The following is a 27,011-nucleotide window of genomic DNA, read 5'->3' as shown; positions in this document are numbered from 1 at the left end:
GGTCTGAAACCCAAGCTCCTCATGTTTCAAGCATTCCTAAATGATTGACTTTGCAGAATACAGTAAGCAAAAATCTCCCCTTTCATGCTGATTTGGCTGCTATCGTATATTGCAGCCAAAATAGTCCTGGCCATTTAAAACCCACTTACCCCCCTCTGTCTTGGACCATTACACCACAGCATATAGCATATTTGAAAGAAAGGAAAACACAAGAAGGGTTGACAAGCTGTGGGGAAACAGAATAAATGTTTATTATCTTAGGAAGGCAGAATCTTGAGGTGACTCTCGGCCTGTTTTAAAAGTTTGCATTGCAGAAATCAGAATCATCGCAGCATTTGACTTCCAGACTGATACCATCTTGATTAGGAGAAGGCATATCACAGTTCACCAAATCCTTCTTTGCACAATCGAGTATTTTATCTCTAAACTCCCCATCTGAGACAACGTGTGGAGAGAAAGAAAGAGGAAAAGAGAAAAGAGTGAAGATATGTATCATTCTCATCCTCAGTTACCACAATGATTAACTGGAATTCACATAAAATATCCAAAGTGCTCTCCATTAAAAAACCTGGTAATAATGATGGCTGAAAGAATAAAGAAACACAAGGGCTGAATCCACAAGGGCTGAAAATATATATATATATATATATATATATATATATATATATATATGCTTTCGTAGATTTTCACGGGTACAGGAATGCAGGTTTTGGTGTCTTCGGGTGTCTTCCCGTGTAAGAGTTGGGGTGTCTAGGCGACGTTTCGACGAGGTCTCACTCGTCATCTTCAGGCTGGTGCTTTCGGCTTCTTGTTACTAGAACAGAGCAGGATCTCAGTGTTTGAGTTCCTATATATATATATATATATGCAGGTTTTGAGTGTTTGAGTTCCTATATATATATATATATGCAGGTTTTGGTGTCTTCGGGTGTCTTCCCGTGTAAGAGTCTTCCCGAAGACACCAAAACCTGCATTCCTGTACCCGTGAAAATCTACGAAAGCATATATATATATATATATATATATATATATATATATATATATATATATATATATAAACATTTTAGGAAAACGTGTTGTAAACTTTATAATGTTGTAATGTTGTAAACTTTATAATGGGAAATCACATTGGAGAAAGATGGGACTCCACAGTGCCATCCAGTGTCACAGTGTTATAATGCATATAAAATGCTTTTTCTTTACTAATGCAGCTGAGTCCAAGGTTCATTACTCTGGGGAAACAAAGCTATTCTGAATACAGGTACACATGTCTCTCCCCAACTTCTTCAACAGCCCCTAAATCTGCTCTAGAATGTAGAGAGAAATACGCAAACAAGTTTAGGAAGCATATATGGGAAGGAGTGGAGTGGAGTATTGTGTGGTACCCACATGCGTACTGTGGGATATTGCAGTGAAACATAAGTATGCATGGAGGGTTTGAGACCAGAGAGCTGTGTTTTATAGAATTGGGTCGCACACCCTCTTCTCTGGTGATGTAAGTATCTTATTTGATCTTCTTTTCATTATTTCAATGTGCTGGGGGTGGGTGACAATAAATTTTCTGCACGGGGTACCACCTGACCTTGATACGCCACTGGGTGATGGGGGAAATAAGACCTTCTCTTCCTTTCTACACTAACACTCTCTTCAACTATGCAACAGTCAGGAAGGAAATGTCTTAGCTTGTTGCATACAAGCTCAGACTGCATGCTTGAAGCTATGCTTCTGACAAAGGCATTTCCATAAATTATTCCCCATTGCTGTATCACTAAGGGAATGTGGACCATGGAGCCCAAACAAGGCACAACCTTTGAAGCTGTTTCTTACCTTCGAGGGTAGTGATGCCAACACAGGTTCCTCTATCATCAACTTCACATGTTTCGTGGTTGCATGGTACTCCTGGTATCATAATTAGGCATTTTGTACAGAGGCGAGCATCTGCTCCAAAAGACAAAACCAAAATATTGTGAATAATGGAGGGTTGCTTTGATTGATGGATTATATTTCTATGCCGCTTTTCACTGAAAGGAACCCCAAAGTGTCTTAGAAACAATGAATGACATTAGGGTAATAGAGCATCAGAAATACAGCAGAAATCATATAGAATAATTAACGAGATTTTTAAAAACTAATAGCCAAATGGCCACGTAATTTCCCTAAGCAGCTGTAAAATATTAAATGGAGACATGGAGAAAGAGAAAGCCCCCAGACCACTTCTGTGTTACGATATGAGAGCATGCTTGTAAAGCTGGGTGGATTTTTCATGGCTTGTTCTTTAAAGAATTGACCCCAAATGGGATTAAAAGGAGTTGGCAGAGGATGGAAAAACATTGAGCCATCAACACTTAGCTCTGAGATGAACCTATAGTTTGTCCTGATCTTGTGTTTTTTAAAAAAGAATAGTTTTTATTAAAGATTTCTTGTGCTACAGAAGGCTTGCCCTCTCCCTCATTTGCTCCCTTAGCAACAGTCTTTCCATTAAGGTGCAACAGAGGGAGAGAACAGAAGAAGGGCCATTTAACTGACTCAGTTCAGATTCTATGGACAGAGCATAAATTTGGTTTGGTTCATACTTCTGCCTGCCAACCTGCACTTAAGCTGCCTCCCTTGGCTGACAGTGCTTTTCCCAGCTCTCAAAAAGAACATACCTCCAGGTGTGAGGAACAGGAAAACACAGATTGCCAGAAGTACTTGACTTGGGATGGACATCTTGGTATCAAAAGGTGTGTTCTCCAGCAGAGCCCCAAATCACAGAGGAATAGATGTGGACCTTCACTAGATTCCTCCAGGGTGGAGAAGCTTCTTCCTTTGATCCTTTTAACAACAGCCTAGAGATCATGGTGTCCTCAGAAAGGGACTATAAAGATAAATGAGTGGGCCATAACATCATGAACTGGCCACTCATCACAGAACAAAAATCCCAATTTAAGTGAGACCTTGAAGTGTGGGTGGAACAGATTCTTTGATGTCAGGGCTTCAATGGCCTCTACAAGTTTCCACTGGCACACCTGCCACTTTTAGGACCAAATAAATGCAGGGCAGAATCAAAAATATCATCTATGCTTGCCCAACAATAAATGGACAATGGTTTTAATGTTTAATTCAACTTTAGGTGTTGAATGGTCTCTTTAAATTTGACGGTTCATTATTGTTCCACAAGATGTGTATGTCTTTTCTTTTCTTTTCTTTTTTGAATTCTTTTTATTAGTTTCTATTAACCAAACAAAAACAAACAAAGACAAAACAAAAACACGACAAGAAACAAGACAAACAATAATTAACAACATAAGAATAATTGACTTCCCTCCAACTCGATTTTGGACTATGTAACATAAGTTTTTCTTTCTGCAGTTTCGTTTTATAGCATCTGCACGTCGCAGGATTTCTATTGAACCAACTGTGATTTTTAAGTTTCTTACATCTGCTTCAATATATGTTATAAATTTATTCCAATCATTAATAAACTTTGTACCTTTTTGGTTTCTGATTTTTTGTGTCATTTTTGCCAATTCTACGTATTCAAATAATTTATTTTGCCAATCTTTAACAGTTGGGATATTTTGTGTCTTCCAATTTTGTGCTATCAATATTCTGGCGGCTACTGTTGCATATTGAAATAATATCTGATCTTCTTTCTTAATTTTGTCTCCAATTATCCCCAAAAGGAAGGCTTCGGGTTTTTTGACAAAGGTGTATTTAAATATATTTTTTAATTCATTATAAATAAGTTCCCAAAACTTTTTGATTTCTTCACAAGTCCACCACATATGGTAGAAATTGCCTTCCTTGATTTTGCATTTCCAACATGCTTTATCTCCAGTCTTATACATTTTTTCCAATTTTACAGGTGTGATGTACCATCGTTACATCATTTTTTCCATTCACAAGCTGTGAATTTCATTCCTTTATTCCAAAGCCTCGCCCAACTGTCATATTCTAAATTATATCCAAAGTCTATCACCCATTTTACCATAACTTCTTTTATCTCTTCATCTTTGGTATCCCATTCTAGCAACTGGATATACATTTTGGATAAAAGTTTGGATTTACCTTCTAATATTTCTACCTGATATCTGGAATTTTTTTTTCATTCATCCCTATCTTTTTATCTTCAATCCACAGAGCATTAAATTGATGAAATTGCAGCCAGCCTGTTAATTTATTTCTTAACTCTTCATATGTTCTGATTTTCCATCCTTTTTCTGTTCTTACCAGAAGATCTTCATAGGTCCATCTTTCACCTTCTATATTTATTTTTTTAATTGTTAAAATATCAATTAGTGATAACCACCAGGGGGTGTTTCTTTCAAGCAATTTTTTATTTTTCTCCCATACCTCGAGCAGTGGTCCTCTAATGATGTGGTTAGAGAATCCTTTATGCACCTTTTCCTTGTTGTGCCACAGATATGCGTGCCATCCAAATCTGATGTAAAAGCCTTCTAAACCCAGCAAATCTGTGTTCTTTAAAACAATCCACTCTTTGATCCAACAAAGACACGAGGCTTCATAATATAGTCTCAGTACACTGGTGGTTGGGTTGGTGGATGGGGCATGTTTACTGATATATTAAGTGTAAAAGGAGTTTTTGTTTTTGTTATTAAAACCTACCTAAAGTTATTTTGTGTTCCTTGTAATGTGTGGTCTCCCCAGCATGCTCTCTGCAGCGCAACTAGTCTGCAAATAGCCAACATTAGGACCAAATAAATGCAGGGCAAAATCAGAAATGTCATCAATGCTTGCCCAACAATAAGTGGACAATGGTTTTAATGTTTCTAATTTGATATAATAAATCTGTAGAAATGACAATATAAACACTGCAAAGCCATACTTACCTCACAACCTTATGCATGTCCATTCAAAAATAACTTCTTTAGCCTCACTAATATAGAAAAGATGGGAGTGACAATCTTATAGCAGATTTTGATAGCCAAGATGTGTAAATAAGCAGCAGAGTCCTGACGTTCCTGAAAGACTAAATGCATTTCCCCACTCCCAAAGAAGAAGAAAGTGTTATAGGATTTCCTTTCAACGTCTTTTGTTTTATTTTGTATTGAAGAGACTTTGTCCACTCAGTCAGTAAACCTACACCCACTTACCAAGGAGTAAGCTCCACTGGACTCAGCAGAGTTCACTTCTGAGTAGACCCATACAGGATCACCTTTTTCAGGTTTCATTCAAGGAACAAGAGATGAGTCGTATAATGTTCATGGTAATGTCCAGAATATCTAGTAATACTTTATTTGTGGTTCGAAGACCCGACCCCCGCGAAGTGAAATGAAGACACAAGGACACATGATATAAGGTTGATGGGCTAGAAAAGGCCACAACTTTATTGATTACATCAATGAAAAGGTATTGGCTTAGGCATTGGATCGAAACAAGTGGGTTATTCACCAGTAGGTGGAGCCTGTTGATGCTAATCCAACTATAGGCTCACCCCTGCTGTCACCGAGGGTCGTGCCATGGCCTCCCGCCAAGCAGGCATCGGACGGAATACACGACCCCCAGATTCCTTTAACGGAATACCCCTAAAAATTGAAGGCATAGGCGATGGCCACACCTAGCACTTCGACACACCACAACACATTATTCCAATGCCTAACCTACCCACCAATACCACAAAAGTTGTGACAATTGCTACGAGGTAGGCGAAAAAACCAAAAAGCCTAATGCCAAATGGAAAAACTCCTACCAGGCCCCCTGGGCAACCAGGGCGACCAACCTAAGGTCCATAGCAAGGCCAATGACCTAAGCCCTAACTAAAAGGGAGTGGAGGGTGGATGACTTGCGATGGGGCGATGACGAGGAATGAGGCCGGGGAGAGACTGGCGCTGCAGCAAAAGGCTGCTGAACACGCCCCCTCCGTGGCACCTGGTTGGGTGGCCACCGGGGGGGCGTGAGCGCCAGCCAGGTGAGCTGGAGGCAGGGGGCCATGCCCCCTGCTGGGCGGTGCTCGGGCTCCCGACCACAACCCCTCCCCTCTCTTTCAGGGAGGAGAGTCTTTAGAATTTCAGATTTTGGGGACTTCCGGGTTAGCGTGTTCGGCTAATGGCGGATTCCCTCCGAGCTCCGGAGGGAATCTGCTCGACAGGGGCCGGGTCTTGCCGTGCCGGTGACGCGGGGACCCTTAAAAACCACTGGCGCGGATGCCCGTGGACATGGTGACTCGGCGGGCACCGTTAGCGCCCTCCCGACCCGCGAAGGAGCCTTTTTAAAGGCTACGGAACGGGTGACGGGGAGCGGCGTGGTGCTGTGAGTCTTCTGCTTCCCCTGCCGAGCAAAGCCGCATGCCATTTGTCGGAGAGCGCTGACTTCTTTCTTTTAAAATTCGGACTTAAAATCAAGAACAACAACCCGTGAGTAATTTGGAAATTGGACTAAAATTATTTCGTTTGCAGATTTGGCACGAGCGGGGGAGGTGAAAAGAGGAAGTCCGTCTCCCCCCCATTGTAAACAGTTTAAAGCAAGGATCTGCCAACTAAGGTTGCGAGAAGAGCTGTTTTTTCTTCCTGATTGGATAAAAGTTATTAATTCCACGGATTTAAAAGTCTAAGTTATTGTGCTGGAGGACAAGAGTCTACTTGTTTAGATTAAGTGCCACTTTTCTCGAGACCGGGAGTAACCCGTGAAAAGAGCCTGCTGAGGATTTACAGAAGACTTTGACAGCTGTCAAATTAGCTGTCAAAGTCGGAAAAAACTGAAAGCTTTAGCTTTAGCCGGTTAAATTGCTACAAAGTATTGAAAGTAAAGAAAGATTGTTACAAATAAATTTGACTTTTGGATCGGAAGTGAAAGGAATATTAAGTAACCAGAATCCCTCTAGAGGGGATTCACGGACATTACAAGAATGGAAATAGGTCAGAAAATACGAGCTGATTTGGCTGAGCTTGTCTTTCTCATGGGAAAGCTGCGAAAGATGTATGAGCAAGGCCATGTTTTGTCTACAAGTCCTACAAAACCGAAGTCAACAGAAAACATATCTACTGAGTTGGAAAAGGACTTGATGTTCAAAACACAGGCAGCTGGACAAGAAAAGAAACCAAAGACCGAAGAGGAGGAAAAGACACTTGCTGAACAGGAGGAGCAGAAAGGAGGGGTGGCCGAAATGTTACAGAAGAAAAACGAGAGCCGGGGACCTGTCAAGACGACTTCAAGCTCGACCAAGGTGAAAGCTGGACTATTTGGGACACATGGATTTAAGAAACAGAGCTTGAGCTCCACCTCTAAACAAGTAGGCCTGGCTGGAAGGATCATGGTCAGTATTGAGAAAGTATCTCTTCGAGTTTGGGTGTCAATCATAAGAGACCTCCAAAGAAGCCAGCTGAAAGGGACTGAGAGAGATTTGAGAGCCTCGGACGTAAGATCACCAGGCTAAAAAGATGGACTATGGTTTGGGATTGAAACCGGGGAGAGAAGGGTGGGGTTTGGAAGTCCAAAGGGGGCCTGATCGTTATTTTGCAGTGTAAAAATTTTATGTTGTTTATTATTATAAGAATGGGGAATTCGTGGAAGGGAATTAGGGTAAATCTTAGAAAAAGTATCTTTTTGTTTCTTTCTTTTTATATATGACTAAGGTATATAATTTAAAAGTTGTTTTATAAACGGAACTAAATATAATAATGAACTAAGGGTTAAACTTATTACAAAGAAATATATTAACAAATTAAGGTTAAGACATTAAGGATAAAAAATTGTTGAACAAATAATTGGATCTGGAATACAAGAAGGGCAGGTGTGGGGAAGTCGTGAAAGGAAGTTACTGAAAATGAGATCTAAAAGGTGGAACCTTTTTTTCTGTGTTTTTCTTTTTTCTTTCTCTTTTTTGTTTTTGTTTTTCTATTTTGTTTTTTGTACCTTTTGAAACTTTAATAAATATCACTTTAAAAAAAATAGAATTTCAGATTTTGGTTTTGAGTGAAAATTAAGAATGTAAGAAGAGCTTGCTGGAACTGGCAAATAATTTGGATGGCTTTCAGTGATGTTTGGACATATTAATGGAAGTTAAGGCTATCCGTGCCTAGTAGCCATGATAGTTATGCTTTGCCCCGAGGGTTGGAGACAGTATTACTGTGATGGCTTGGGACTCAGGCTCAGACTCGGAACCAGAGGAGTCTCAGTCTGCACTGGATCCTTTGCCTATCATCTGAACCAAGTCTGGGGTCTGATCCTGAAGAGTCCCAGTCTGCACAGGTTCCCTTGCAACAAACACCAACTGGGCCGAGTCAGGTGCCTGAGCCTGCCCTGGCTCCAGATGCGGGGATTACCTTGTTGCCTTCAGCTGGGCCCTCAGTTACAGCTGCTCCACTACCGGTTTGGTCAGGGGAGGCTGAGGCAGCCCCTGGGTCTAGTAACACAACGACGTCTCCCTGGCTGCAGAGGCTGAGGTCTGAGAGAAGGAGAGACCTGAGTACTCGCAGGAGGAGTGCTCACCTTCGAGTGAAACAGGGAGGTGAGTCGCTGGGGGATCAAGACCGGCCGTTACCCCAACAAAGATAAAAGGCTGTCAGACCCCGCCCCAGGTTGCGGGAGCAACATTGCTGTATGCCAGATCCTGTACCTGTCCTTGCCTGGTTTCCTGCCTCGTGTCCTGCCTTGACCCTGTCGGACTGACTCCTAGCAGAACCTTTAGATTCTGGACTGGACTTGGACCAAGGTTCTCGTGTTACCCCCGGGCCCAGCACAATTACTTCCAAATATCATTAAAATAATGAATTGTTGTGGAATTCTGGAAAACTGAATTTAGGAATCAAGAAATGAGACAGAATCCAAAATTAACAAATGTGTCAGTTGTCATAGTGCTTCTCTCCCATGGCATGTGTGTATAAGCTGCCTGCCTCTTCTTAGTCAATGTGTGTGGCCACTGGCATGAACCCCTTGCACCTTCAGAATTTCCCTGGAGTTGAAAAAGAGGAGTGGGTTCAAATTAGTCAGTGCTATTTCAGCTGCAGTATCCTAAGGTACAGTAAAATAAAGAGACCCCTGACAGTTAAGTCCAGTTGCGAACGACTCTGGGGTTGCGGCACTCATCTCGCTTTACAGGCCGAGGGAGCCACTGTTTGTCCTCTCCGCAGACAGTTTTTCCAGGTCATGTGGCCAGCATGACTAAGCTGCTTCTGGCACAAACGAACACCGACACCAGAGCAGCACACGGAAACGTCCTTTACCTTCCTGCCAGAGCAGTACTTATTAATCTACTTGCACTTTTTGGCGTGCTTTTGAACTGCTAGGTTGGCAAGAGCTGGGACAGAGCAATGGGAGCACACCCCGTTACGGGGATTCAAACCGCCGACCTTTTGATTGGCAAACCCAAGGCTCAGTGGTTTAGACCACAATGCCACCCGTAGTATCCTAGAACAGCCCAATCAGCATGTGTCAGGGAATGGTCTGAATCAGAGGATTGGGGTATGCATTCTCAGGCAGATCAGATCTTCTTTGACACAGAGCATCTTAGACAGGAGTTGCCTAGCTACGAGATAATGGAAAGAAAAACAGAAGGGAAGGAACAGCCAGCAGAGACGACATTAGAGTATGGGAGACCCTCCCTCCCCCAAAACTAGGAGGTCTGTCCGTATTAGAGAACAAAGAATGCAGAGAGGAGGAACTTCTTGTTGACGCCCGCGATGTTGTGGGAGATGGAAAGGGGAGGATTCATAGTAGCTAACTTCGCTCCTTGTGGAGGGATATGGATTTTTGCTTGCAACCAGATGACTGAATAAAAAGGACTATAAAATAGAAAGTGCTTGTTAATTCTTGTCTTTGAAGTCACTGAAGGGAGGGGAGGACTCTCCATGCCTTATAGCATGAAAGGGGAGGTTTTTGGCCAGAAACTGAAATGAAACAGTCATCAGCCTATGACCTTGTGAGTTTTTCATTTCATCATTTGCCTTTTATGTATGTGCTTTCTTGGCCAGCGGATGCATTTGCTCTGGTACACTTCCCACAGTGTACTGAAATTATATGGAGGCAGGCAGGAGTTGGGACATTGCTATCTGAGTTCAGCCAGATGGAACTATACTGTGTACCTTAAGTACAATGTGCAATTGCATTCTCTCTTTATGGGTTTCTTGTGTGTCCTGAATGCATTTCTAATGGGCAGGAGCTTTGTGTGCCAATTTGTCAGGAACACTTTCTCTGGCAATCACGCTTTGAGAGCTGCTTCCGATTACCAGTTGCTGAAAATAACCGGAGGGGAGAAGACCCTTGTGTTTGCGTCCTTCAAGCCAGTTTCCCACAGGAATTTGGCTGACTCTTGTGAGAACAGAATGCTGGACCGGATTGGTCATTGGCCTGATCCAGCAGGCTCTTCTCATCTTCTTAATTTTGCACTCAAAACCAAATGCTGAAATTCTAAATAAAGTATTACTAGATAATCTGGACATTGCCATTAACACTACATGTCACATTTCATGTTCATTGAATGAAACCTGAAAAAAGGTGATCCTGCATGGGTCTACTCAGAAGTGACATCTACTTAGTTAAATGGCGCTTACTCCTTGGTAAGTGGGTGTAGGTTTACTGACTGAGTGGATAAAGTCTCTTCAATACACTGGAACATCATGTTATGGATGGGATCCATTCCGGGGGCCCGTCCATAACATGGAATTGATGCAAGCCAAAGCGCTGCGTCTGCGCATGTGCACGGTGTGATTTAGTGCTTCTGCGCATGCACCAGTTGCAAAATCCTGAAGTAACCCTTTCCGGTACTTCTGTGTTGCTGCAGGACGCAACACGAAAACACGTAACCTGAAGCGGACGCAACATGAGGTGTGACTGTACGAAATAAAACAAAGGATGTTGAAAGGAAGTCCTATAACACTTTCTTGTTCTTTGGGTGTGGGGGAATGCATTTAGTCTTTCAGGAACGTCAAGACTCTGCTTCTTATTTACACATCTTGGCTATCAAAATCTGCTATAAGTGTGCCAGTGGAGACTTGCAGAGGCCACTGAAGGCCTGACATCAAAGAATCTGTTCCACCCACACTTCAAATTCTCACTTAAATTGGGATTTTTGTTCTGTGATGAGTGGCCAGTTCATGATGTTACGACCCACCCATTTATCTTTATACTTCCTTTCCAAGAACATCATGATCTCTAAGGTGTCATTAAAAGGATCAAAGGAAGAAGCTTCTCCAACCTGGAGGAATCCAGTAAAGGTCCACATCTATTCCTCTGTGATTTGGAGCTCTGCTGGAGAACACACCTTTTGATACCAAGATGTCCATCCCAAGTCAAGTACTTCTTGCAATCTGTGTTTTCCTGTTCCTCACACCTGGAGGTATGTTCTTTTTGCAAGAGCTGGGAAAAGCACTGTCAGCCAAGGGAGGCGGGTTAAGAAAAGGAAAATGCAACTCAGGTAGTTTCATACTGAAGTATGAACCAAACCAAATTTATGCTCTGTCCATAGAATCTGAACTTAGCCAATGAAATGGCCCTTCTTCTGTTCTCTCCCTCTGTTGCACCTTAATGGAAAGACTGTTGCTAGGTGGCAATTGAGGGAGAAGGTGAGCCAAGGGCAGCTGTTGTTGCAGTGAAGTTGATCAGAGAATCAGAGAATCTTAGAGTTGGAAGGGACCCAAGGGTCATCTAGTCCAACCCCCTGCAATCAATGATGGAGTGGCCCTGCTTCACATCTCTTTCTTTACTGCAGCCTGTTAGAATCTGTTCAACATTTTATGTATTTAAGCAACTCTCCCTAATATTCAAGCAGGGAAACTGACTCCTTTACTGGGTAGAGATACTTTGCAAACAGAAAATAAAACTCCCGATATGGGCAAGCCTTCTGTAGCACAAGAAATCTTTAATAAAAACTATTATTTTTTTAAAAAACAAGATCAGGGCAAACTATGGGTTCATCTCAAAGCTAGGGGTGGATGGCTCAGTGTTTTCCCATCCTGTGCCAACTCCTTTTAATCCAATTTGGGGTCAATTCTTTAAAGAACAAGCCATGAAAAATCCAACCAGCTTTACTTTTACAAGCAGAAAGTCCTTCAGAAGTGGTCTGGGGGCTGCCTCTTTCTCCATTTCTCCATTTCACATTTTACAGATGCTTAGGGAAACTCCGTAGCCATTTGGCTATTACTTTTTAAAAACATTGTTAATTATTCTATATGATTTCTGCTGTATTTCTGATGCTCTATGATGCTATTGTCATTCATTGTTTCTAAGACACTTTGGAGTTCCTTTGAATGAAAAGTGGCATAGAAATATAATCCATCGATCAAAGCAACCCTCCATTATTCACAACATTTTTGTATTCTCTTTTGGAGCAGATGCTCGCCTCTGTATAAAATGCATCGTTGTGATACCAGGAGTCCCATGCAAACACAAAACATGTGAAGTTGATGATGAAGGAATCTGTGTTGGCATCATCACCTATAAAAGTAAGAAACAGCTGCAAAGGTAGTGCCTTGTTTGGGCTCCATGGTCCACATTCCCCTTCTGCTTATTTTCCATTTCCTTCAGCTTAGTGATACAACAAAGTGGAATAATTCATGGAAATGTCTTTGTCAGAAGCATAGCTTCAAGCATGCAGTCTGAGCTTGTATGCAACAAGCTCAGACATTTCTTTCCAGGTTGTTACATAGTTGAAGAGAGTGTGAGTGTAGAAAGGAAGAGAAGGTCTTATTTCCCCCATCACCCAGTGGTGTATCAAGGTCAGGTGGTACCCCGTGCAGAAAATTTATTGTCACCCTCCCCAGCACATTGAAATAATGAAAAGAAGGTCAAATAATATACTTACATCACCAGAGAAGTGGGTGTGCGACCTAATTCTATAAAACACAGCTCTCTGGTCTCAAAGCCTCCATGCATACTTATGTTTCACTGCAATATCCCACTGTATGCATGTGGGTACCAAGGTCAGCTCACAAAATAAGCATCCCCCCCTCAGTCCCGTATGTGCCTCCTAAACTTGTTTGTGGGTTTCTCTCTACCTTCTAGATCAGATTTAGGGGCTGTAGAAGAAGGTGGAGAGAGACATGTATTCAGAATAGCTTTGTTTCCCCAGAGTAATAAACCTTGGACTCAGCTGCATTAGTAAAGAAAAAGCGTTTTATATTATGCGTTATAACATTATGACACTGGATGGCACTGTGGAGTCCCATCTTTCTCCAACGTGATTTCCCATTATAAACTTTACAACACATTTTCATATATATATATATATATATATATATATATATATATATATATATGTCTCGATTCAGCCCTTTTGTTTCTGAATTTCTCAGCCATCAGTATTACCAGGCTTTTTAATGGAGAGCACCTTGGATATTTTAAGTGAATTCCAGTTAATCATTGTGAGGACTGAGAGTGAGGATGATACATATCTTCACTCTTTTCTCTTTTCCTCTTTCTTCCTCTTCACACCTTGTCTCAGATGAGAAGTTTATAGATAAAATACTCGATTGTGCAAAGAAGGATAAAGTGCGGTGTGAAAATTCTTTACAGCGAAACAACATGCTTCAGGAACTCAGGTGCTGTGATGATACTGATTTCTGCAATGCAAGCTTTTAAAACAGGCTGAGAGCCACCTCAAGATTCTGCCTTCCTGCAAAGAATAAACGTTTATTCTGTTCCCCCTCAGCTTGTCAACCTTTCTTGTTTTTTCCTTTCTTTCAAATATACTATATGCACTGATGTCCAAGATGGGGGGGTGAGTATTATTTTGGCTGCAGTATCTGATAGAACCCCAAACAGATCAGAGCCCGCCAAACTTGAAGCATGGGAAGTCCCAACAAAATATTTATAATTTAGGCTGAATATTTGGACTATTTGATATGTATTTGTTTAATTTTGAACATTCTATGTAATTTGATTGGATTGTTAAAAGGTGAAACTTAAGAAAAATGATTTAAAAAGGAAAAAAGCAGCCCAAACAGCATGAAAGGTGAGATTTTTGGTCACTGTATTCTGCAAAGCTAAACATTTAGGAACACATGAAACATGAGGAGCTTGTGTTTCAAGAGAATGGTGGGTAAGTGTTATGCACAATGTGTTGATTTCTTGGTTAATCAAAAAGAATTAACTGGCTATATATATACATCACTCGCTCTTATTTCCTCTACTTTCAAAACTTTCATCAACTCTGTATTTTCATCAAAACTTATGTTTCAAGCCATTAATTCAGCTTCGTATTACACAGCGCTTTTGGGCTTTTTCAAGTGGGATCTATGAACTTCTGACTCAGACTTTACAGATCCTTCCCTTCACCCCACTCCAGCCCTTTCAGCCCTATGAATTCTGAAATTGATTTTTTCTACCTATATACTGACACCTGCCAACTTTTAAAATTAATTCTGGTGTTGTGGGAATGGAACCCCCACTTGTGCACGGGTTCCATTCCCATCTGCCCTATGCATCAGCAAAACACACGTAATTCTGTCCCTCCCTTTTCTGCCCCCACCCTGCCCTGCCCTCACCTCACTCCCTTCTGGTGCCAAAAATGCTGCTCATGTCAGCAGCCCCACATGTGCTGATTGTGCGCAAGAAGATGGTGCCTGCATTTATTTCTGTACTCTGATGCAATATATACACCAAACTCCCAGTCAATAGGGAATACAGACACAGCTCATTGGAGAGCACCTTGGATATTTTATGTGAAATCCAGTTAATCATTGTCATGGTGGTGGTCATGACCCAAATATTCACGCTTTTCTCTCTTACTCTTTCCTCCTTTCCACCCCTTGTCTCGGTTACTGGGAAAATACTTGGTTGCAAGACGGATAAGTCTTTGAAGTGTGGTTCTATAACTTATAAGCCAGAGGTCATCACCCATTATGAACTCCAGTGCTGCAGGGGTAAGGGTTTTTGCAATGCAAAACTGTAAGACAGGCTGAAAGCAACGTCAAGATTCTACACTCCTGCAAACAATAAACGTTTATGCTGTTTCCCCCTGGCTTGTCAATTTTTCTTGTTTTTGTTTTAATTGAGCTATGAGAAGTGGTCCAGTGGTCTGGGAAAGCAGGCAGGGGCTGGGGGTTCGAAAGAGAAAGTACTATCCCCCCCCTCATGAGTACAGTTTGGGCACTGTGTTCTACAAAGCTGGGACACGGGTGGCACTGTGGGTTAAAACACAGAGACTTGCTGATCAGAAGGTCGGTGGTTTGAATCCCTACAATGGAGTGAGCTCCCGTTGCTCAGTCCCAGCTCCTGTCAACCTAGCAGTACGAAAGCACGTCAAAGTGCAAGTACATAAATAGGTACCGCTCCGGTAGGAAGATAAATGGTGTTTCCATGTGCTGCTCTGGCTCGCCAGAAGCGGCTTAGTCATGATGGCCACATGACCCGGAAGCTGTACGCCGGATCCCTCGGCCAATAAAGCGAGATGAGTGCAGCAACCCCAGAGTCGATCACGACTGGACCTAATGGTCAGGGGTCCCTTTACCTTATTCTACAAAGCTAAGCATTTAGGGACTCTGAATAGACAACAGGATGCTGGACTGGATTGGCCATGCCATTGGCCACAACACTTGTGGGGGAGGATTTTTTTTTTTTAAAAAAATAAAGCTCACCTTCTTAAACTGCTAGTGGATCTGGGACAGGGAGCTCCCTTAAACACTACTAGAGTCATTGATCTTCAAAGCTCTTGGGGGAGTCAGGGATGTAGTGTACTTTCCAGGCACATTTTCAAAGGGATAAAGAGGAAGTGGTTGAAACAACAGATATGATGCTTGGAGTCTGGAGAGATTACCTAGCCCTCACGTTGTGAGTGAGGATATCCACACTGAATTGGACGGAGTTACCAATTAAGAAGCAGTTACCATATTTTTCGCTCTATAAGACGCACTTTTCCCCTCCTAAAAAGTAAGGGGAAATGTGTGTGTGTGTTATGGAGTGAATGCAGGCTGTGCAGCTATCCCAGAAGCCAGAACAGTGAGAGGGATCACTGTGAGCGCTCCCTCTCACTGTTCTAGCTTCTGGCTTAGCCACGCGAAGCCTCTTCAGGGCATGGGGAGCCTTCATCCCGCTGCCCTGAAGAGGCTGCGCAGCTATCCCAGAAGCCAGAACAACGATCCTTCTCGGTGTTCTGGCTTCTAGGATTCAGAACATTTTTTTTCTTGTTTTTCTCCTCCAAAAACTAGGTGCGTCTTATGGTCTGGGGCGTCTTATAGGGCAAAAAATACGGTACATATTAAATTGCTTTGCAATTTAACAGCCATGCCATGTTATTTCAAAATGAGAAGGTGCCCTCTGTTCACGTTCCCTTTGTTCCCTTGTGACTTCAATCCAAGAAACGGGGGGAATCCCCCACCTGATTCCCAAGAACTTCTGATTCCTCATCTGTCTGCTATATAGAGAGAATATGTATTATTATATGTATTATTCAACACATCCACCCCAATAAACTGTTCCTTTAGCATAGCCCCTACTCCCTGGAAGTGCCTACCCATTAATATTTCTCAGAGACACCCTCTCTGTAACTCTATCTAATGTCTTATCAGTATTTTTAATGAATATTTTATATGTCCTTATGAAAACTACAGGGTTTTTTGTCAAATAGGTGGTAGAGAAATCTTGTCAAACTGACACAATTAAAATACTTTGGCCATCCTGGCTAGGGCAGCTGGCAGCTGAAGTCCAACAACATCTGGAAGAGATTCTCCATCCATAGATGTCAACGTTTCCCTTTTTTTTAAGGGAAATTCCCTTATTCAAAATAGGATTCCTTTCAAGAAAAGGGAAAAGTTGACAGCTATGTCTCCATCTCTGTTCTGAGAAGAGTCATAGCCAAGTACAGGCTTAGTATATATGGGGCACCGTGTTCATATATTGGATTTCTTCTCTTGTCTTTTCTTTTGATGTGATCTATTGGCAAACACAAACTAGAGATGGCGCAGTGCTATAGCCAATGGTGATGGCAGCAACCCCATTGGGCACTTGTTTAATATATGTTGTGCCTGTCTTAGCTGTTCTCTGTTCCCATCAGCCCTAGCAGATGGTGGGCCACGCTGGAGGCACATCTTGGGATGAGCCCATAGTGTCATAAACATAATACACTTGCCCTTCTAATTAGCAATACTTTTCACATGCTCTGTGAGGATGCTGTCCTCAACACCAGCTTTCCTTTTTGTGAGTGAATGGAATCGTTCACATATGACCACAGAGCTATTGGCTCCTACAGGAGGCAGTTATGGCCACCAGCTTAGGTGCCTTTGAAAGAGAACTGGTCAAATTCATGGAGTGGGAGGCCAACAATGACCATTAGCTATGATTGAGGCATATGCTTTGCCTCCATGGTCAATTGCTGGAAACTGCAGGAGAGCAGAGTGCTCTTGTGTTTGGGTCTTCCTTGCCGTTTACCTGCAGGCATCTTGTTGGTCCCTATTAGAACAGGATGCTGGACTAGATAAAATATTGGCCTGATCCAGGAGACTCTTCTTATGTTTATAAACTTTCTACCATATTTTGTAACCCAAGGTTTCAGCCTGAGTTTTTCTTGCTGCTGTATGCAAAAACACATGAATCTGACCTTTGGAGATTGTAAGTAAAACCATTTTAACTTACTAAACGGTGTGGTTTATTAAATATTACAGAAGGTAGAAAGGGGAAACACTGTAATTGACTTAGAATGGGATCTCTAGAAGATCTAACAGCCCATATTCCCATGCTTTAATGCTGTATTTTTAAAACACTGGGGGGGGGGCTCTTTATTACCAGAGAGTCTTCAGTTCCATGTTTGAATTTAGGGATCCAGTAAATTCTTTCCAATTAACTAAATAATCAACACATTGTCCATAATAAATTTACCCACCATTCTCTTGAAACCAAAGCCCCTTCGGTTTTCAGTGTTCCTAAATGCTTAGCGTTGTAGAATATTTTCCATTTTAAACCCCCAGACCCTGCCTGCTAACCCAGACCACTAGACCAATTCACATATGTAATGGGAATCGGGGTTGCTTGTGCGTAAACTGCAAACTGCTCCAAGCTAGTCGTATAGCTAAAACTTTCCCTGGTTTGACAGCCCAGTCTTAGTCACTGGCAGAATCCGTCAGTGGGCGTGACCTAAATTTCTTCCAACATAAAAGTTGCTTGACTCCAAGTCTCCTCCTAGATTCTCTGCGTGGAAGCCTTCTGCGCAGCGTGGGCATGCCAAGCGGAGGTCCTGTGCTCTCTCCGCTGATTTCACTGGAAGAGTCTCGGAGCCTCCCCTCCGCTGTACTCTCAGCTTCCCCTTTCTCCCTGGTGTCCCCTGGATTTCCTTCCCCTGAGGAAGCTCTCTCTCTCTCCTTGCTAGTTCCCTCCCCTGCATCACTGGAGCGTCTTACCTCTCCTCTTCCCTCTGATGGCAGTTCCCTGACATCCACATCCCTCCCAGGGCCCTCCCCCTCTCCCGTCCGTTCCTTGGACGGCGATGCGGGAAACCCCGGGAAGGAGCTATCCCCTTCCTCAGAAGAGTCAAACACCGCTCTCCATCTGTTGCTATCTCCTTCCGCTGCCCAATCTCCCCAGTCGGATTCCTCTCCCTCGGCTTCCCCTCCTTCCTCCTCTTCTGAGGCTGGCCACCCCTCAAACTCTTCTTCAGTGCTTGTCTGCCTGCCTCTTGTATACTTCCTTAGCCCTCTCCAGGTTAACCTTAAGTTGTTGGTGTAAAGCTTCCATTTCTTCCACAAATTGTTCGGCCGCCGGCACACTCCCCCTCCCCTCCCCCTCCCCTGGGAAGGCCCTGGGGTGACACCCGTAATTGGCCATGAAGGGACTCATCCCCATGGACACATGTTCAGCGTTATTGTATGCAAATTCAGCCAGCGCTAGCTTTTCCACCCAATCGTTCCCCCTTTCGTTGACGTAGCAGCGTAGGTACTGCTGAAGTACGCTATTAGCTCTTTCTGCTTGTCCGTTGGTCTCCGGGTGTCTGGCTGTCGAGAAGCTCACTTCGATGTCCAGCAGGCCCATGAGCTTCTTCCAGAATCTGGAAGTAAACTGTCTGCTTCTGTCGGACAAAACCCTCAAGGGGGCGCCATGCAACCTGAAAATGTGATCTATAAACAGCCTGGCTGTCTCCTCTGCTGTCACTGCATGCGAGCAAGCAATAAAATGACACATTTTGGTCATCAAGTCCACTACCACCATGACTGCTGTTTTCCCCCTGGACTTGGGTAAATCGGTCATAAAATCTATGGATACCCCTCCCATGGCCTTTCCGGGGTGGGTAAGGGCTCCAGTAGCCCCGCGGGTGGTGCCCTCTCCCCTTTAGCCCTCTGGCAGCGCTAACACCCCCTTACGTATTCTCTCACATCTTCCCTCACTCTTGGCCACCAGAACTGCCTGGTGACAAGCAACATGGTTTTGTGTTGACCAAAATGTCCCGCCGTGGGGTTATCATGTAGTTGTTTGAGTACTTTTCTCCTCAAGTCCCCTTCTGGTATGTACAATGCTCCCTTATAGTACAGCGCCCCCTCCTTTTCCTCAAAACCCCCCTGATTTTCTTCTGCGTCTCGTATCTCCCTGATTTTAGTTTGTGCGTACTCGTCATTCCTCGTCAACCTGGTTAGTTCTTGTCTCCCTATCAACACTCCCCCACACACCCATCGGTCCTCGGGTATCACATGTCGTGCTTCTGGCTCTCCCTCTCCTTCCACGTACTCTGGTTTACGGGAGAGGGCGTCTGCCCTGACGTTTTCTTTTCTGGGCACATACTGAATTTCAAAGAAGAACTTGGAAAACTCCTGTGCCCATCACACCTATCTTTGGTTGAGAACTCGAGCAGTCCTCCAATATTCCAGGTTTTTGTGGTCCGTGCACACCTGGATCTTGTGCTTCGCGCCTATCAGAAAATGTCTCCAACGTCGAAAGGCTTCATGAATTGCCAGTAATTCCCGGTCATACACCGTGTAGTTCTGCTCTGACTTGTTCAGCTTCCTAGAAAAAAAGGCACACAGCTTCCACTCTGATCGATTTCCTGGCTGGAGCAGCACAGCTCCCACCGCTCTGTCTGACGCGTCTGTTTCCACCCTCATAGGCTTCTGCAGATCCACGTGTAAGAGTTGCTCCTCTGAAGCGAACACCTTCTTTAGCTTTTCAAAAGACTCCTGAGCCGCTGCTGTCCATTCAAACTTCTTCTTGCTGCTGAGACAATCAGTTATTGGTGCCGTCAAGTGGGCGAAGTTCTTGATGAACTTTCTATAGAAGTTTTCAAACCCCAGGAACCTCTGCACGTCCTTCCGGGTCTTGGGAGCCTTCCATTCTAGTACCGCCTGCACCTTGCCTGGGTCCATGGCCAAACCTTTGTCCGACAACCTGTAACCCAGGAACTCCACCTCTCGGGCGTGGAATTGGCATTTCTCCAGTTTGACCCACAGCTGGTGCTCCTGCAGCCTTTTCAGCACTTCCCTGACATCTTTCACATGCTGCTCCTCGTTCTCTGATAAGCACGTCGTCCAGGAAGGCCACGCAATTCTTGTACAGCAGGGACCCCAGCACGTGGTGCATGAAAGCTTGAAATGTGCTGGAGCCCGATTGTAATCCGAAGGGCATCACGAGGTACTCAAAGGCCCCCAGAGGGGTGAACATCGTGGTTTTCCATTCATCCCCCTCCCTCATCTTTATCAAATTGTACGCCCCTCGAAGGTCCAACTTGGTAAAAACCTTCCCTTTCCTTACCCTGGCCAAAATGTCATCAATTCTGGGCATTGGGAAGGTCACTGGTTCCGACACCCGGTTGACGGACCTATAATCTACGACTAAGCGGGGCTCCTTGGAGTCTCTTTTGTCCACAAAGAACACTGGACTGCCCCCCACCGCCCTTGATTCACGTATAAAGCCCCTCTTCAGGTTCTTGTCAATGAACTTCCACAACTCCTGCATCTCCCTGTCCGACATGGCGTACAGCTTACCCACTAGTAACTGAGCCCCTGGGAGTAGGTTGATCTGACAGTCAAAGGGCCTGTGAGGGGGTAGTCTATCCGCCTCTTTCTCACTGAAGACTTCTTCCAGGTCTGCATACTGAGGTGGTACTCTCACCTTTTCTCCCACCGCCATCCCTACCACCCTGGCTACTGCCATCCTCGGGGCTTCCCCTTCGTGGCAGTGCTCTACGCAGTGAGCTGACCCAAAGGTGACTGTCCGCTGGTGCCACCCCACTACTGGATCGTGCAGTGCTAGCCAGCTCATTCCCAGTATGATTGGTGGCCCTGCTAATGTGGCAACGTGAAAGGCAATTGTCTCAGTGTGTCTGGCGACCCTCATTTTCATGGGAGGGGTCTGGTTGTTACTTGCAGGGGGTGTTCGAGAGGCACCACCTGGAGTTGGTGTTCTAGTGCAAAATCCCTGCTAAAGAAGTTGCAAGAGCTGCCAGAATCCAGCAATGCCTTCACCTTAATAGGGTGTCCGTTGGGGAGTTCTAACACCACCTCTATGGCTATGGCTGCCCGGGGGGGGGATCTGGTTTGGGCACCTTCACTGGTTGCTCGCCTGGCTGCTGTGCCCGCTCTCCTGCAGCCAAGCCTTGCCGTTTCCCTGCTCCTGCTCTCCCCCCGCGGCCCCCACCATTCCTTGCCACACTTTTCTCTGAGGGCAGACTCTGGCAAAATGTCCCGGCTGTAGGCAGAGAAAACACTTCCTGGTCGTTTTCCCCTCTTTCTTGTGAACCTCGCCGGAGTTTGAAACCCTGCGCGCGCGCGCTCCTCCAATTTCCATTGGTTCCGTGGGTGGCGCGGGCGGTGCAGGTGGCCCAGGCACGTCTGGAATGCGATTGTCATGCCAACGCTCCGCTCTCCCTTCCCGCCTTTCCAGAGCGCGCGCCACTTGGCGTACTCCCACAGCAAGCGCCATTTTAGTCAGCTGGTCCATCGATTGCGGGCGGGGCGAGCGGGAAAGTTCATCTTTTACCCAAGAGGATAAGCCTTCCTCAAATAGCATTTGCACTGGTTCTGAACCCAGTTCCCACCCGAGTTTGTGGATTAGCATTGCAAATCGTGACCAGTACTCTCTCACTGATTGGTTCCCTTGTTTGCACCCCATCAGCTGCTGGCGTGTCACGCTTTGCTCCACATCACTTGAGAACATATGGTCCATGGCGCTACAAAATTTCCCCAAGTCCTTTAAGGCGGCATTCTCTGATGCCATTAAGAGCCTAATCCATTCTCTGGCCCCGCCTTCCAGGTGCCCTATCACAAAAGCGACCCTCCCCCCATCGTCTGCAAAGTCCTCATACTGCAGGTCCAGCGCATATTGCACTTCTGTCTTAAAAGCATTATAGTCTCTGGGGTTGCCTGAAAACTTCTGCACTAGTCCCGGTACCTTTCTTGCGATGGGGGTGGGCTTCCCCTGGGCATCCTGAGTCCGCCTTTCATCCAGCCGCGCCGCTAGGATAGCCAGTTGCTGCTCCAACTCTCTGTTTCTCTCTTCGAGCGTTGGTTCCTTCCTGGCCCCCTCTCCGGCGCCTGCTCCTCCAGTTTGACTCATGACGCTGCCTCTGCTGCTCTCCGCACAAGCAATGAGTGACTGATGGATTGCTGTAATGGGAATCGGGGTTGCTTGTGGTTAAACTGCAAACTGCTCCAAGATAGCCGTATAGCTAAAACTTTCCCTGGTTTGACAGCCCTTGAAACACGACTGTCTTAGTCACTGGCAGAATCCGTCAGTGGGCGTGACCTAAATTTCTTCCAACATAAAAGTTGCTTGACTCCAAGTCTCCTCCTAGATTCTCTGCGTGGAAGCCTTCTGCGCAGCATGGGCGTGCCAAGCGGAGGTCCTGTGCTGTCTCCGCTGATTTCACTAGAAGAGTCTCGGAGCCTCCCCTCCGCTGTACTCTCAGCTTCCCCTTTCTCCCTGGTGTCCCCTGGATTTCCTTCCCCCGAGGAAGCTCTCTCTCTCTCTCCTTGCTAGTTCCCTCCCCTGCATCACTGGAGCGTCTTACCTCTCCTCTTCCCTCTGATGGCAGTTCCCTGACAACATAGAACAATTAAAACAAAAACAATAAAAAATTGACAAGCCAAGGGGAAACAGCACAAACTTTTATTGTTTGCAGGAGTGTAGAATCTTGATGTTGCTTTCAGCCTGTCTTACAATTTTCCATTGCATAAATCCTTACCCCTGCAGCAGTGGAGTTCATAATGGGTTACGATCTCTGGCTTATAAGCTATAGAACCACACTTCGGAGAATTAGGCTTCCTGCAACCAAGTACTTTCCCAGAAACTTTCCCATCTGAGACAAGGGGTGGAAGGGAGGAAAGAGGAAGAGAAAAAAGAGTGAATGTTTGGGTCATCACCACCACCACGACAATGAGTAACTGGATTTCACATAAAATATCCAAGGTGCTCTCCAATGAGTTGTGTCTGTATTCCCTATTGACTGGGAGTTTGGTGTATACAGTGGTACCTCGGGTTACAGACGCTTCAGGTTACAGACTCTGCTAACCCAGAAATAGTACCTCAGGTTAAGAACTTTGCTTCAGGATGAGAACAAAAAATCGCACAGCAGCAGCGCGGTGGCAGAGGGAGGCCCCATTAGCTAAAGTGGTACCTCAGGTTAAGAACGGACCTCCAGACCGAATTAAGTTCTTAACCCGAGGTACCACTGTATATAGTAAAATAAAAGGTAAAGGCCCCCTGGACGGTTAAGTCTAGTCAAAGGCGACTATGGAGTTGCGGTGCCCATCTCACTTTCAGGCTGAGGGAGCCGGCGTTTGCCCACAGACAGCTTTCTGGCTCATGTGACCAGCATGACTAAACCACTTCAGAGCACAGAAACAATAACAGGCACCGCCCTACCTGTGCACAATCAGCCCACGAGGGGCTGCTGTCAATGTGGCATTTTTGGCACCAGAAGGGGGTGAGGTGAGGGCAGCGCAGGGGCGGAGAAGGGAAGGACACAATTATATATGTTTTGCTGGTGCATGTGGCAGCTGGGAATGGAATCCCTGCACAAGTGAGGAGTTGCCTGTAGTCGGGTAATGCTGATGCTATTCTCAGTATAGGCACACATGTTCCACCCTCCCCATCCTCGTGCACTCCTAAATCTGCTCTAGAGGGTAGGGGAAAACCTCAGGCATGCATGTGGATAGGAGAGGTGGGGGGAAGATTGTTATGTGAGCAGACGTAGCTACCCACATGCAAACTGGGAAATTGCTGTCAAGGATAAGTGTGCATGAGTGCTAATTGGTGTATAAAGTAAGACAAGAGAACCATGTTCCCTAGACTCAGTTAAGATGCACACCCTCTTCTCCAGTGCAGGAGGAAGTGAAGCCTTCACTTCCTTTGCATGCTCACACTCTCTTCAACCATGCAGCAGCCAGGAAATATGTGTCTGTGCTTATTTTCTCTCATATATATATATATATATATATATATATATATATATATATATATGAATGAATGAATAAAGAAGAGGAATTGCAACATAGGACAGGAATTATGGTGGTTAATAAAGTGAAATACCTTGGAATTTGGCTGACAATCAAAAATATAAATTTGTATAAAGATAATTACAAAATCACATGGAGAGAAATTAAAAAGGATTTAGAAATTTGGAACAGGCGGAAATTATCAGTGATTAAGATGAACGTTTTGCCTAGAATGTTATTCTTATTCCAAACAATTCCAGTGATTCAGGGGACAGGACAATGTAGAGAATGGCAAAAAATATTGTCGAGATTCGTCTGGCAGGGAAAAAAGCCGAGGATTAAAATGAAAATATTGATAGATAAAAAAGAAAGAGGTGGGTTTGCCTTACCAGATATGAATCTCTATTATGAAGCACCCTGTCTCGTATGGTTAAAGGAATGGATAACATTGGAAAATACAGACCTTTTGGATTTAGAAGGTCCTGACAACAGGTACGGGTAGCACTCGTACCTGTGGTATGATAAGGTAAAAGTTCATAAAGGTTTTTTAAATCATGTGATCAGAAGGTCAATTTAAATTTATTGGAAAGGAAAATCCCATGGTGGATATCGCCAATAGAGGTATTGACTGTCAAAAAAGTGAATATGAATCATAGAATCATAGAATCATAGAATCATAGAGTTGGAAGAGACCACAAGGGCCATCGAGTCCAACCCCCTGCCAAGCAGGAAACACCATAAATGGGATGTTAAAACAGGTTTAATAGCCTGTCCCTAGTTGTACTGCTGCACAAATTGTGACATGATTTTAAACTCTCCTGGGTCTTTTTGTGTGCTCTTTTTATCTAGGTATCTTGCTGGCTCTTCTCTTGTTCACCCACACACATGGGTCACCAGAATTTAATTTTTCCACCCCACACTTTGTGCTACATGGAATTTCACCCAGAAATTTCACTTCATATTTCTGCTTGTAAAGCTGGGTGGATTTCTGATGGCTTGTTCCTCACACAATAGGCACCAAATGGGTGCCACCCCAGGAGGGAAATATATTGATCCACCCATCCCTAGCTCTTAGATGATGGAACCTATTGTCCTGAGACAAAGGTTCTTGAGAGCAGAAGCAGTAAGGCCTACACAATCATTCAAGCCTGCTAACTGCTAACTGTTAACAGCAAACTGCTAAGTCACTGTGACCCATGACTCATCTTGAGTGAAGACTCATTCTCCCTACAAAAGTAGCCAGCCAGTGTGTGTCTCAGCTAGGTGTGTGTGTTGTGTTGTTGCAGACAGAGTGGCTCCAGGACTCTAGTAAATCAGTAACTAAGACTGTGCCTCTGTGAAGAGTCAGATAGCTGCTATGAGCACTCTGTGTATACTCTTTAACTATGCTGTTTATGAACAACTTTATTTTCTCGAGTAAAAGTTTTATTCTGTTTATGAAGAAGACTCTGCTTTGATTGATTTACCGCTGCACGACACCGATAGCCTGCTCAAATCTTGAATCTTATTTTCTACTTGCAAAGTATCTTTACTCAGAAAACCCCTGACACACAAATTTAAATATTAGGGAGAGTGGCTTAAATAAATAAATTTGAGCAGACTAGCAGGCTGCAGTAAAGGAAGAGATGTGAAGCAGGGCCACTCCATCATTGATTGCAGGGGGTTGGACTAGATGACCCTTGGGTCCCTTCCAACTCTAAGATTCTCTGATCAGCTCTACTGCAACAACAGCTGCCCTTGGCTCACCCTCTCCCTCAGTTATCACCTAGGAACAGTCTTTCCATTCAGGTGCAACAGAGGGAGAGAACAGAAGAAGGGCCATTTCATTGGCTAAGTTCGGATTTTATGGAGGGGCAGGGTTAAGTTTGGTTTGGTTCAGTATTAAACTACCTAAATTGCATTTGCCTTCTCTCTTAGGCCTGTCAACCTGCACTTAAGCTGCCTCCCTTGGCTGACAGTGCTTTTCCCAGCTCTTGCAAAAAGAACATACCTCCAGGTGTGAGGAACAGGAAAACAGAGATTGCAAGAAGTACTTGACTTGGGATGGACATCTTGGTATCAAAAGGTGTGTTCTCCAGCAGAGCTCCAAATCACAGAGGAATAGATGTGGACCTTCACTAGATTCCTCCAGGGTGGAGAAGCTTCTTCCTTTGATCCTTTTAACAACAGCCTAGAGAGCATGGTGTCCTCGGAAAGGGACTATAAAGATAAATGGGTGGGCCATAACATCATGAACTAGCCACTCATCACAGAACAAAAATCCCAATTTAAGTGAGGACTTGAAGTGTGGGTGGAACAGATTCTTTGATGTCAGGGCTTCAGTGGCCTCTGCAAGTCTCCACTGGCACACCTGCCACTTTTAGGACCAAAAAACTGCAGGACAAGATCGGTAATCATCAATATTTTCACTTCTTGCACACTAACCTATGGATGGTGGTTTTAATATTTATATTTTACTGTAATTAAATTGTAGAAATGTCCATTTTAATACCACAAACAAGGCTATATTTACATTGCAACCTTGGACATGCCTATTCAACAGTAAGCCCCATTGAGTTCAATGAGCCTTTCTCCTCAGGTGCATACAGGATTGCAGCCTCACTGTATACAAAAGACGGAGGTAACAATCTTGTAGCAGATTTTGATAGTAAAAGGTAAAGGTACCCCTGATCGTTAGGTCCAGTCGCGGACAACTCTGGGGTTGAGCGCTCATCTTGCTCTATAGGC

At 44.3% G+C, this 27,011-nt stretch overlaps 2 protein-coding genes across 3 annotated transcripts; one reads left to right on the top strand and one right to left on the bottom strand.

Moving 5' to 3' along the window:
• Nucleotides 1-227: 227 nt before the first annotated feature.
• LOC308582711 (uncharacterized protein) lies at nucleotides 228-26,454 on the bottom strand. 2 transcript variants are annotated; one of them, XM_081186162.1, is made up of 4 exons: nucleotides 26,275-26,454; nucleotides 2,649-2,845; nucleotides 1,828-1,941; nucleotides 228-435 (listed from the first exon to the last, which is right to left on the bottom strand). In XM_081186162.1, the coding sequence occupies exons 2-4, from the start codon at nucleotides 2,707-2,709 to the stop codon at nucleotides 296-298; spliced, it is 315 nt and encodes a 104-aa protein (XP_081042288.1). In that variant the 5' UTR covers nucleotides 2,710-2,845; nucleotides 26,275-26,454; the 3' UTR covers nucleotides 228-295. The 2 variants fall into 2 exon arrangements, with proteins under 2 accessions (XP_081042288.1, XP_081042289.1); XM_081186163.1 differs by lacking the exon at nucleotides 26,275-26,454 and having other exon boundaries at nucleotides 1,828-1,938.
• Nucleotides 11,109-14,890, top strand: LOC308582713 (uncharacterized protein). The gene is made up of 3 exons (XM_081186165.1): nucleotides 11,109-11,275; nucleotides 12,270-12,380; nucleotides 13,379-14,890. Exons 1-3 carry the CDS (start codon nucleotides 11,215-11,217, stop codon nucleotides 13,513-13,515), a joined length of 309 nt encoding a protein of 102 aa, XP_081042291.1. The 5' UTR covers nucleotides 11,109-11,214; the 3' UTR covers nucleotides 13,516-14,890.
• Nucleotides 26,455-27,011: the final 557 nt, after the last annotated feature.

Source organism: Podarcis bocagei, assembly GCF_964188305.1.
Source record: "Podarcis bocagei genome assembly, chromosome: 3".
In the NCBI taxonomy this organism is placed as follows: domain Eukaryota; kingdom Metazoa; phylum Chordata; class Lepidosauria; order Squamata; family Lacertidae; genus Podarcis; species Podarcis bocagei.
This window is presented reverse-complemented; position numbering and strand designations above follow the sequence as displayed.

What these genes read in the sequence shown, in the direction of transcription:
- LOC308582711 (XM_081186162.1), bottom strand. Translation starts at nt 2,709, where the DNA reads ATGTCCATCCCAAGTCAAGTACTTCTGGCAATCTGTGTTTTCCTGTTC. An exon ending in CCTGTTCCTCACACCTGGAG is followed by an intron (nt 1,942 to 2,648) that starts GTATGTTCTTTT and finishes TGTCTTTTGGAG; the next exon opens with CAGATGCTCGCCTCTGTACA. An exon ending in TGGCATCACTACCCTCGAAG is followed by an intron (nt 436 to 1,827) that starts GTAAGAAACAGC and finishes ACGTTGTCTCAG; the next exon opens with ATGGGGAGTTTAGAGATAAA.
- LOC308582713 (XM_081186165.1), top strand. Translation starts at nt 11,215, where the DNA reads ATGTCCATCCCAAGTCAAGTACTTCTTGCAATCTGTGTTTTCCTGTTC. An exon ending in CCTGTTCCTCACACCTGGAG is followed by an intron (nt 11,276 to 12,269) that starts GTATGTTCTTTT and finishes CTTTTGGAGCAG; the next exon opens with ATGCTCGCCTCTGTATAAAA. An exon ending in TGGCATCATCACCTATAAAA is followed by an intron (nt 12,381 to 13,378) that starts GTAAGAAACAGC and finishes ACCTTGTCTCAG; the next exon opens with ATGAGAAGTTTATAGATAAA.